Source organism: Haplochromis burtoni, unplaced genomic scaffold (assembly GCF_018398535.1).
Source record: "Haplochromis burtoni strain Fernald_Lab_line unplaced genomic scaffold, NCSU_Asbu1 Contig_372, whole genome shotgun sequence".
In the NCBI taxonomy this organism is placed as follows: domain Eukaryota; kingdom Metazoa; phylum Chordata; class Actinopteri; order Cichliformes; family Cichlidae; genus Haplochromis; species Haplochromis burtoni.
In genome coordinates this window covers 28138-40100 of record NW_024582733.1, presented here as the reverse complement: position 1 = coordinate 40100, position 11963 = coordinate 28138, and the positions used below count along the sequence as shown (strand labels likewise).

Below are 11963 nucleotides of genomic sequence, written 5' to 3'. Positions count from 1 at the left end.
TTTGCAGTGTAATTATATTGTCTTCAACGTTCCAGCGGATAGATTCAAGCTACAAACCTATCAAGGTGGTTTGGGCATCTGACTGGGATGCCTTCTGAGTTAGGGGTTCCAGGCATGTCATACTGGGAAGAGGCCTCAGGGTATACCCAGGACATGCTGGAGAGATTATATCTCTTCACTGACATGCTAATGTGAGTTCCGCTGGCTAAGTGGAAGAAAATAGATGGATGGATCTTGTTCGGTCATAAAGTCCAACTTTTTATTTCTTTTGTTCTGCTAACAGCCAGTGTGCATTATACAGCCCGGAATTCTTAGACATTACCTTCCCTTTCCAAACCAGTTGCCGATACAGGTCACTACACTAGGCCAACCAGTGGTCTGAACCAAGCCATTGGCCACCTGCAAAATGACAAGAAGGTGAATCACTGTGCAGAACAGTTTGTTGTTATGCATTCCTTACAGGGTCACATGTGCACTTCCTCTGTATAAACATACACAATGGCACGTTTATTGCTACATAAACCTGTCATTGTGCATTTTCGTGTGCATATCCACTTACACTCCTATGTGTGCTGGAGAGTCCTTGTAAAAGTAGGAGTCGTAGTAATGTCTCTGAGCCAAGTCAGTGTCATGTGAGGTTGTACCTCACCGTCCAGCAGCTCAGTAATGCTGCTGACAGTGAGGTCCACATCTGGGATGAGATGCCCAGGATATCACCCACTGCTTCATTAGGAGCAGGCCTTGATGTGGACTAGCCTGCCACATTATTTTTACACTTTTTTCACTTTCATTGTTCCTTTAAATTTATCCCTCTGTAGGTTTATAATTGTCATTTTCATCAAACGAAGTCTTTTAATTCCTATTCATACCCAGTCTATATCAGTACAGACATATCTGATGTTCTTTTTCTTTACTATTGAGCTCTGATGTGTGTTAACTAGAGATGGCACGATACCACTTTTTTATGTCCGATACCGATACCGATATCATAAATTTGGATATCTGCCGATACCGATATGAATCCGATATAGTGTTTTTTAACCAACAAAACTGTTTTTTAAAATATCTTGCTGCATTTTGTGTAAGTTCATACTCAAGTTTAAAACAACAACTACACTAAAGCTATTCTGTTATACCTGTATGCAAAAAAAAATGTTTCATAGTTCAGCAATACTGATCAATCTAATAAACTTAAACCTACACCATCCTCCCTATTCTGGTATTTTAAAGAGTACTTAGCGTAAATATTAAGCAACCTAACTAATAGGGTTCCAACTCCCAGCAACAACAAAAATAAATAAATAAAAAATAAGGAACCATCCCTCACGCTCCACCTCATGATGCTTAATCGACGTAATCAACCTTAATTTGATGCAGTGTGAAAAAAAATGCACAGAAATCAATTATTTTTCAAGAAATATTAAATAGATTCAACATCTTTCTTCAACAAAATTGCAGACTGCACAGATGGTACCTTCCCAAAGGAAAAAGTACTATAGCTTACTAGGGTATATATTAGACTTAATAGTCACTATATACAGTAATTGACTTCTATTCATTTTACATCAGATTAAAACTTTGGGTGTCAGATAATTATTTATTAAAAGCTAGACATTTTAAATGAGAATAAGAAAGAAAAGTATGTCTTTGTGCCCCCTTTTCCCTGTTAATGCCCTATCGGCCCCCCTGGCTAAACTTTGCTAGATCCGCCCCTGCACAGTTACCAGCCGTCAGCTACGTAGAAAAAGATCCTGGTGTAGAAAGTAATATTAAATAAATTCTAACAACAGCTTATCAAGCTTAAACGTGCTGCTGTTGTTCAGCTGCTGGTTTCCTCTTTCTGGTGCAAAGTGGGCCAAAAACAAACAACAGAGACGGACTCGCCACAGAAAAGCCGATCAGCTGATCATTGATCAGTTTCATGATTGAAGTAGCAGCAAGAAGAGGCAGTCGCTCCATATATCGCTTGTTAAGCTTAACGCAGGAATGCTTTACAAACATTCAGAGATGGACTTACACACTTGCTTTACTTCTCTCGGGATAACTTTGTCGGAGATGAAATGCCGGGTTGCTAGCGAAGCTCCAAATGCTATCCAGACCACCGACAGGTCCCGCATGCCACAGCCGCTCTATCACGTGATGCATACTGCTCCGACGTGCTAACGTTCTGAGGTGAGTTACGGCGTGTTGCAAGTTTTGTGAGGTGCTTTCGTGATATTTAATGGATCGGATTACATTTTTTATTTTTCTCCGATATCCGATCCAGTAATTTAGGTCAGTATCGGACCGATACCGATACGTAATATCGGATCGGTCCATCTCTAGTGTTAACGTGTTACTTTAATTTTTTGAGCGGTGTAAATGAACATATCATCCTATAAAATGATCATCCTGCACCTCACCTGGACAAATATATAGAAGCTCAGGTTGTGGATGTTGTAGATGTAGCCAAGCCCGAATAGGCAAGTGAACACACCGCTGGCCAGCATGCCCACTGTGAGGTACAGACGAATGGGCAGGCGCTCCCCGATAATGCCGCTAGATGGATGCACAGTGATGACATCATATTAACCATCACACATTTCAGCACATAAAGTAGTTTAAATATTTGAGAGTTACTGAGAGAAAAAAAAGTTCTGATGTGGTTTCTGGGGTTGGATAAAGAGGATAAATACACTGAATAATTATCATTTTATTCTGGCAACTTGCTAAATTAGTGGTCATAACACACTCACTCACTCCAGCGGTATATGTCAAGGTGCGGAAGGACAGACTGGGAATCGTTAGATCGATGGAAAAATGGAAAACATGCTGGACTTCAGTGAAACCACAGCACATATAATGATGGAGGAATATGTAGGAATTATTGACACAAACAGACCAGAGAATTTTTAATAATCCAACTAATAACGGCGGGTGGCAGATGGTTAGTATTGCTGCCTCATAGCAAGAAGGTGCCTTATTCAAATCCACTGGCCAGCTGCGGCCTTCTCTCTTCATCACCAGTTCACATTTACTGTGTAAAATCATTTCCTCCTCCACACCTTGCCATCTTACCTCAAGTACATTCCAATTGCGTAAGCACACAGAAAGGAGTAGTCCATGGCTCCCAGCAGCTGTTTGTAATTGCTTTTATCTGTAAATATGGGGAACAGGTGTTTAATTCAGGACAGCACAGCAGGTTTTGTTTATCTGCAAGTTTTTACTAATTGCTCGACACATTCATCTATGTTTTGCATGCATGAGTATTAAGAAACCTGCTGCTGCTGATGCTTTAGTGTAAACTTGTAACATTATAAACATTCTAAAAAGATGAAAACATCTCAAGATAAGACAGACCAAAAGGTTTCCAGCCGCAGTCGACATCTGTGTGGAGAGATAGCAGGGAGGGCTGCTGGCTGCTGCTGGATGCAATGATGGCTGCTTCACTGACAGCTGAGCAGTTCTTATGAAGCTCACTCTGTAAGCACAAAACCATTAAGCCACACAGAAAACACAGGAAGAAGAAACAGGGGTCTTTACTGTGATTGGGTAACTGTTTAAGAGGTGAGAATTTTAAAAAACAAAAATGTTAATGAATATCTCAAATCAAGGATCTAACAGTTTCAAGATTCAAAATAAAAAAGTAGCAGCTGAGAGTTTTTCAGTTCTTCTAGACTCAGTCTGCCAGTTAAAGGTCTCCAGTTTACTGAGGTTCTTGGACACACGGAGCCACACACTGCTCTTTTGAGGTGCGTTTAGCGTCACTTTCCTGATGTGGAAACCATCCTGCTCACTTCTCTGGCAGTTTGATTGTTTAATTGAATATAGTCTTCCCTGTTCCACTGGCATGGTCTTTCCTGCCCTTCACTAAGGCTACGTTCACACTGCAGGCGAAAGCACATCAAATCCGATTTTTTTGACCCTATGCGACCCATCTATCCGATCATGGTCTGACAGTGTGAACGGCACAAATCCGATATTTTCAAATCCGACCTGGGTCACTTTCGTATGTGGTCCTGAATCCGATACATATCTGATGTTTTAGAAAGCGACTGCTGTTTGATGGTCATGTCGCATTAAATCTTTTACGTCACTGACAGAAGACAGACGCTAATTATTAGCGCTGGAGAAGACATCGCAAACGCTTCCTGGCCATCCAGTGTAGATGTCAGTGAAACTGTTGGGAAGACAACGTGAACATTTTCTTTGTACTGTATAATCTGCAGATTCTGACAGAAATCTGCAGCTATCCTTTGAAGCAGCGCTCCTCTAAAACAGCAATAAGGATCATTATTAGGTTATTTACATTATTATGTAAATAACAAAATAACTTAAAGCAAAAATTGCGAAACGTAAAGTCTGAAGTCTTTACATTAACGGCCATCAGTCAAACAATACTGTTGTTCTGGGTCTAAACAGAGCGCGTTGTGTGTGACGTCTTCTTTTGCGCATGCGGCCGCTTTGAGCGTTCACACTAGAGCGCGTTTGCTGTCGCATTTTATTTGTAGTGTGAACGAGCAGACAAAAAAATCGGATTTGATCAAAAAATCGGAATTGAGCATTAAGACCTGCAGAGTGAACGCAGCCTTAAAGATCTGAAAGATCTTTCTTCTCATGAAGCCTTTTCTCCCTGACTCCATGATGGTCGCAGTAGAGAAAGAAATATTTATGCATTACCATAGCGACCAGAGAGCATTAAGGGGCAGAGAGGAGGATGTTACTCTCAATGTTGTTGGTGCATTTCAGGAGGACGCTGCTAATAAAGTTATTACACAGTGAATTCACGTTTATTATTATATTTACAGAATACCACCGTTTTTGTCTCGGTAGTATAATTTTATCTTGTTGTATTTATCTGCAACACCTTAAAGGCCGGTCCGTGACTATATTGTCTGACATTAAACCGGTCGGTGATGCCAAGAAGGTTGGGGACCGCTGCTGTAGAGCACACCACTCAGCATCTACTCAGTCTTTGTCCCACCTCTGTTGATTTTCTGCATTGAGTTCTTTCATAAATTTGTCCCGGGTCCAGACTGCATCCATTCCAGGTCAGTGTTCTTTCTTACTGGGATTACAAAGCAAGCTCCTTTGCTACCTCTTTTAGCTTTCTCCTGTTCTTTTCTTTGGGGGAGATTTGGACAGAGCCCAAGGCTGCGGGTGTTTATTAGGACAATGTACACCAGCTGGTCGTAACCAGCGAAGGCTGTAAACAAGCTGTGATGGAGCACAGACTGGAATGATGAGTTTATTTTGGCCGCGTGTGTATATGTATACGGAGGTCTTGACATATAAATAATTGCTACAAACATCTGAGATTTGCTATTTTTTCAAAGTATTCTTTTAATCTTTTGGAGCAGTGTACAAACATCGCACAACAGTGCAGCACCTATTAGTACAATCATTAATGCCATGTACTGTTTCTGGAATACCATATCTTACCTTGACAATACTAATTGGTTTCCTGGACAGGTGGAAACTGGTGTAGAGCAAGAAGGTTAGGATGAAGGTGAGAGCTCTGTACCTGAAGAGAGAGCACACAGGAAGGCAGCTCTGAGAAATGAGGGAGCTCATAACATGGAGATCACAGGTTTTGATCACAGGTTTGAGATGTCCATAATTATGAGTCATCTGCACTACCACAGATACAGTGGGCTACAAAAAAGATGTAACTGACACCAAACTCACAACTTTGAATTCCCCCAGGGAAATTATACTTAACAAAAGGATGTTGGGGCTGTGTTCATGTAGCACAGCCCCCTGCTGTGAGAGTAACAGTGTCACAGTGCTTTATTTTGTGCTTAAATGCTTTCTAGCTGTTACCAACAAACTCACACCTTGATGGGGAAATGTAGAGTTCAGTATCTGGCCTATGTGGTCTGGAGGAGCAGAGTATCAAACCTTTCTTCAGACTGTTGGGGATGAGGGTGGAGAGGTGCAGGTAACTTGGCCATTTCTCTTCTTTGTTTAATAATAGACTGTTTGAAGAACAGGGGTACAGTGCGCTTAGAGATGGACAGGCTGAAAAACACCATGTATACAGTAGCTGGCTGGTTGGAGTGAATTTAAAAAATAGACTTAATAAGTGAGCACATTTACAATACAATAAAGAACACGTAATTGTTATAACTTATTATTATTATTATATTAGCTGTTGGATGATATTTGTCAGCTTATGTTAAGTAATCATGGAAACGGTAAATCAGGCATCACTGTGTGCAGTGTGCTTACATTTGTGGTGGAGGAGAGTGAAAGTGCTACTCTAATGGTTATACATGAATCTATTCGCCCAGTCTGGTGACTGGTGACTGTCATTGGTGGCAGTAACAGTATCAGTCATCTAGCATTAGCCTATGGAGTCGACCGCCCAGCCCAAGTTTAAACATTGTTGCAGTTGTTGTAATTTTAGATGTTATTTTACAAAGAAAGTCCACATCTCAAACTGTAAAATGCACAAAGGTTCACTGCAGACATTTTGTGGCCCTACAAGGAAATGTTGCAAACTGATTTGATGCCCCAAACCTAGCTGACCAACGCTACAACATATGTAAATAAACAGGCATAAGTACTGTGAAATATTTAGGCAGATTAAAAATCTCATTTCCAAGAGAGACCTGGCATCAACTGATTAAATGTATCATGTGTTACAATAAGCAGGAGGAGCCAACAAATTCTATTACATCCTGTAATAGAATCCTGATATCCTGTACCTGGATTATGTACTTTACTGTTTGCGTTACGTCAGTCATATTTACGCTCGTCTTTGCTCACACACGTCTGACTTGAGTGTAAGGTCATTTCTAAGCAGAGGCTGGCACAAGACAGAAAGTCAAATGCAGTCAAATAAGACGTGAGAGAAGGTGTGGCTGTGCCCAAAATCCACATTTCATTTGACCCGCAGTACAGACTATGGTTGGCTTTACCAGGCTGTGCAGCAGAAACTCAAAATGGGCCGAGAAAAAGTTAGATACACTCTTATCCAGCAGTTGGACAGCATGTGGTTAGTATGTTGCAGCAGTGCATCCTGGGTACAGCAGGATGACCAAATCCATCATCTGACAAAGCAGCTTGAAACCTGACAGATACCAAGTGCTCACAAACCACCAGGTGTGTTAGGCTGCAAATGTCTCACTAAGACATATAAGATGATAACTGTATGAAGAGAAATGTTCAAGGGTAACATAAGACATTAATGTTCTTGATATCACAGTGCGTCTGGAAAGTATCCACAGAATCAGAATCATTATTATCATTGTAGCAACAAAACACTGAACAATGTGCAATATGTGCAATTCTCTCAGTGCAAACAACCCGAGGAGTCTGCTCAGTGACAGGTTGCTTCTCCCAAAGTTTAGGACCAACAGACCTAACAGCTCCTCCAAAATGTGTGCTACATTTAAATGAGATGACTTCTATGTTTAAACCTGATTCATTCTTGAACTAACATAGTGGGCAACAATTTGTCTTTTTTTCCCTTCAAATAATAAAAGCTAGATATATGCAGTGCACAGCAGTCTGAATTACAAGTAGCTCAAGTGAATAACAACCACTTCCACCAACAGTTTCAACCTTGTAGATGAGCAGAGCAGCTGTGCTTCCTACCAGCTGCTCTGATGATTAATGACCCCTACATTTAACGCATGGAGTGTCACATTATTGCCCCTTTCTGTATCACCAGTGTTACCCTAAATTGGTAATTTATAATAGGTGGCCGGGACCAACGCACTAGCTGTTCACAGAGGAGTGCACAATTAATCTAAGTTATATAAACACACAAGTAAGTAAAAAAACAAAATCCCACTATAACTTTTCAAAGGCTTAGTGAAGACAGTGTAACTAATGAAACCTTTACAAACCCAAACACAGGGTCAAATGTCTTAAACGTGTACCTTATTACTGCATTTGTCATGCAGTAGAAAGAAAACTTCGGATGTTTCAGAAACATTAAATAAGATATGTTTCCTATGAAGTCTGTGCCCTCCTGCTTTTGCTGAAAAATTATTGAACACGTTTGTTAATAAATCAATTGTTAAATCAAAGTCAGGATAACAAAAAATGGGTTTGTTCCTGTTCATTTCAACGTAACTACTTAGATGATATTTCTGGATGCAGGCCAAAGATGAGCCCAAACAACTTAAAGCCTACTTTAAAAAAATCCTGAAAAGAAGAAAAAAAAGGAAAAGAAAAGAAAGAGATCAAAGTTACTGCTGTTCTGCTTATTCAGCATTATGGAAAGATTTTTAAAAATCTTTTCAACAAAAATATTATAAATAAATCAATCACAACCAAAAATAACAAACATTCCAACATATTTTCAGAAACCTGAAAGTCGAGTCTACACAAAGCATCAGGTATGTGAAACTAGGTGTAAGCACAGGTAAAACTACCTGCCGGGAATTTTTGCTGACGCAGCTCCAACAATGCCACTTGGCCGGCTGCAGCCTCAACGGCCAACTACTACGTCAAAGAGGCAGAAACTGACTGCTCGACCTTGTACAGTAAACTTTACAGGGTGATCAGAAAGATCGGTTTCAACGTATGCAGCGAGTAAAATAAATATTGAATATGTCACCAAATTTCTAAGTAAATATATCTCTAAAGATGCTATTGACATTAAATTATCACTAAATGTTGGTAGCAACCCATCCAATCCACACATGCAAAGAAATCCAACCATAGAAGTCCATAAATTATGTGTAATAATGTAATACTCACGCTTAGTGAAATGCATTTAATACTTCATACAAAAGCCTTTGTTGGTGATGACAGCTTCAACACACTTCCTGTGTGAGGAAACTGTCTCATGCGTTGCTATTAGTTTAATTTCAATCTCATCTGACCACACTATGTTCTCTCAGTAGTTTACAACATGCTTTTTCCTAAGCAGTGCAGTCACGTATGTGAGCTTGCATACAGCCCACCGCAAATGTGACATTACTTATTGTTTTCTTTGAAACAATCATGCCTGCTGGTTCTAGATATTTCTGGAGCTCTCCATTGGTTTTGTCCAGTATGAGATGTTTCTTGTGTGACACCTTGGTAATGAGAGCTCACCAGTTGGGACTGAACCAGTTGATATTAATTTGCACTAAGTGAGAGGTTAGTTTTGTAATTACTCATAGATTTCAGCTGGTAAAATCTTTCCAGGCCTTTTGTCACCTTTCTTTCTTTATGTGTTTCTGTACCATTTCCCTGTTCCACTTCTCATTATTACATATAATTTATGGCCATCTATGGTTTGATTTCTTTACATCTGTGGACTGGGTGGGTTGTTACCAACATCTGGTCAGAATTTAATGTCAATAGCACCTTTAGACAGCCAGTCCAATTTAAACTCACCATTGGTCCCTGTCAAAGGACACCAGCAGGCGGACCCCTGGAGGAACAGGAGCCATGTTTGAACACAGGTATGGACAATCCCACTAACAGGCAGCTAATGAGGGCTCAGCATTCAAATCTCTTCGCGCTGAAGGAAATCATGAAGTACATGCAGACATGGCCCTGCTGTCTCTGTTCATATCCATCTTCAAAAGAAACTACAGTCAGCTGATCCACAAAGCCATGGAGCTGGTTGGAAGATGTCAGCAGTCTGAAAGGATGAATAGAACAGTGAAGAAGAGATAATGCTAATAATAAATAATAATAATAATAATAATACTAATAATAATAATAATAATAATAATAATAATATTAATAATAATAATAATAAAGATATTAAGAGGGCAAGAAAAAGCCTAGTTTACAATATGACATGTTTTTACTGCACAGCTTAATTCACATGTGGTCCACAGCTTCATACTACCTCACAAACAAACTCTGAGCTGCTAACGAGTATGAAGTCTCAACTTTGCCTGGGCTAAGATGTGTGAGCCCATTCAGTCCACTGAGTTGGTCAACTTGACTTCAGGAGGACACGTGGGTCATTCCATATTAATTTACCAACTTTCACAAAAATTCCCAGTTTGACCAACTCTGATTTTCCAGAACAAAATTCAAGGGTGATGATACACTTTTTAGTAGGAAAACTGGCAAATTGTAGACCTATAAAATTATTAGTTTGATCATAAAAAATACTTTTGCGATAGGTCACAGGGCGATTTTCAAGCCTTTTCTGTGGCTGAACATTCAACGATATAATAATACTCTGTACTAGGGCTGGGCAATATTAATGGATCATTATTATATTATTATTATCATCATCCACTTCACATACTCACATAAAAGCTTCTCTAAAAACTATGAACAGACTCTGTAACAGGACACCAGGACAGCCCTGGTAGAGTAAAACACGTGTGCAAGAATGAGTATGACTTATTGCTGGCAATGCAGACCAAGCTCCTGCAATGGTTTTACAGGGATCAAATGACTCGTAGTAACAAGCCAGACACCCAGTATCCTGAGGTCAGCAACACCTCGCCCCCATCATACACTGTGCTTTACCTTCCATAGTCACTTGACAGTTTGCTAGAATAGTTTTGTGGCAGGCCGAAATTCTTTTTCCATGGCCTCCCCAAACTCCTTCCACGCCTGAGTTTTTTGCTTCAGGTGTGGAAGTGGAATTGGCCTGCCAGTATCTGTCAGCTGCTTCCTAAGTCCTACAGGCTGAGAAAAGCCAAAAGGACTCCAACTTGACTGCTCCCTTCAAAGAGATGTTAGAAATCCTTGAACTAGAGGTTTGACCTCTAGTTCAGGGTTGGTTACCACCATGATGGTCAACCACCTTGCAGCCGCCTCAGCAAAGGAGTTGCAGAACATGGTCTACAACAAGGTCTTCATGTGCCCAGCCTCCCCCCAGAATGCTGTCGAGGTTCTGCCAGAGGTGGGAGTTGAAGATTTTACAGACTTGGGGCTCTGCCAGGCGTTCCCAGCACACAGGTAAAATTCTTAAAGGAAAGGTGCCTCGAGAATGTCAGGTCCAAAAGGAGATGGCACTTAAGACTCTTAGCTTTACCAGATATGGAAGACAAGAACACGAGAAGTGGTTATTAGAATATTCACTCGCATCACACTGGGATGATTCAGGATACAGTGGATACAGTGCCTCAACTGGGCAAGAAAAACAATGCAGAGAACTGTCATCATGCATGCAGAATGTATGAGATGAAGCTGATGAAGATGCAAAGGTCTGTAAAGAATCGTCAGAGAGACGATTTCCCGAAACAGAAAGCAAAAAGTAGTCATGTCATGACATGTCAGACTACTTTTTTGAGTGATCGGAAAACCCAGAAAACCGATATTTAAATGGGAGTGCATCTTCACTTACAACAAAGCAATCAATGTATTTCACTGCCGAGATCTCGATTAGTTACTAGCCTTTCATAATCACAATCACCATAAACACTCACAAATCTCAAGTGACATCAATATCACATGATATAGTTCACAGGTTTAACAATCTTCTGACATTTTAACATCCAACTATACAGGCACAACTCTCCTAACAGCGCGGTCACCGTTTCTGCTTCCTTGAAAGAAATTAATATAGCCAGAAAGGAGAACGTGCTTCCGGTGCTTTGTATCAAACAACACGTCGGCCCCCGGCGACGCTTACTCGGACACTGATGAGAAACAGGCTAATGCACCGACTGTGAGATTTGGCGATATTTTCCCTTCCTATTTGTAGCTATATCAAAACCGCCCTGTTATCTGTAAACCATTAACAAAGGCAAAAACGAGAGCCTCCAACGTCTCGGAGTAGCCCTTTGATCCTGTGGGAGACAGCAAGGTGAATATAGCCGAGCTTCCGATTCATTGTAAAGACTGCTAGCTAAACCGCTACAACTGTGGCAGCAGCAGACATCCAACTGCAAACAAACACGCCATAGCTGCTCAGGGGCTTACCTCGGAGGGGGAAACTAGCGCTTCACGTTCGTTGCAGGTTTCCCTTCAGTGACATACCCTCCACTTCCTTGTTGTACGAAAGCAGGCGACGAACTGTCACACACTCGCGCGCGCGCGCTCACAGCTGGGCTTGCCCGGGCTGT

At 40.8% G+C, this 11963-nt stretch overlaps 1 protein-coding gene across 2 annotated transcripts in view; it reads right to left on the bottom strand.

The window, feature by feature from the left end:
* The window catches only part of slc37a1 (solute carrier family 37 member 1), a 25164-nt gene extending 13201 nt beyond the window's left edge, over positions 1-11963 (bottom strand). For both annotated transcript variants that reach the window (XM_014340449.2, XM_005943415.2), the window contains exons 1-7: positions 11821-11963; positions 9319-9568; positions 5422-5503; positions 3340-3460; positions 3058-3136; positions 2403-2538; positions 323-399 (exon numbers count right to left, since the gene is read on the bottom strand). In XM_014340449.2, the coding sequence (XP_014195935.1) occupies positions 323-399; positions 2403-2538; positions 3058-3136; positions 3340-3460; positions 5422-5503; positions 9319-9374 (551 nt within the window). In that variant the 5' untranslated portion in view covers positions 9375-9568; positions 11821-11963. The remainder of the gene's footprint in view (positions 1-322; positions 400-2402; positions 2539-3057; positions 3137-3339; positions 3461-5421; positions 5504-9318; positions 9569-11820) is intronic.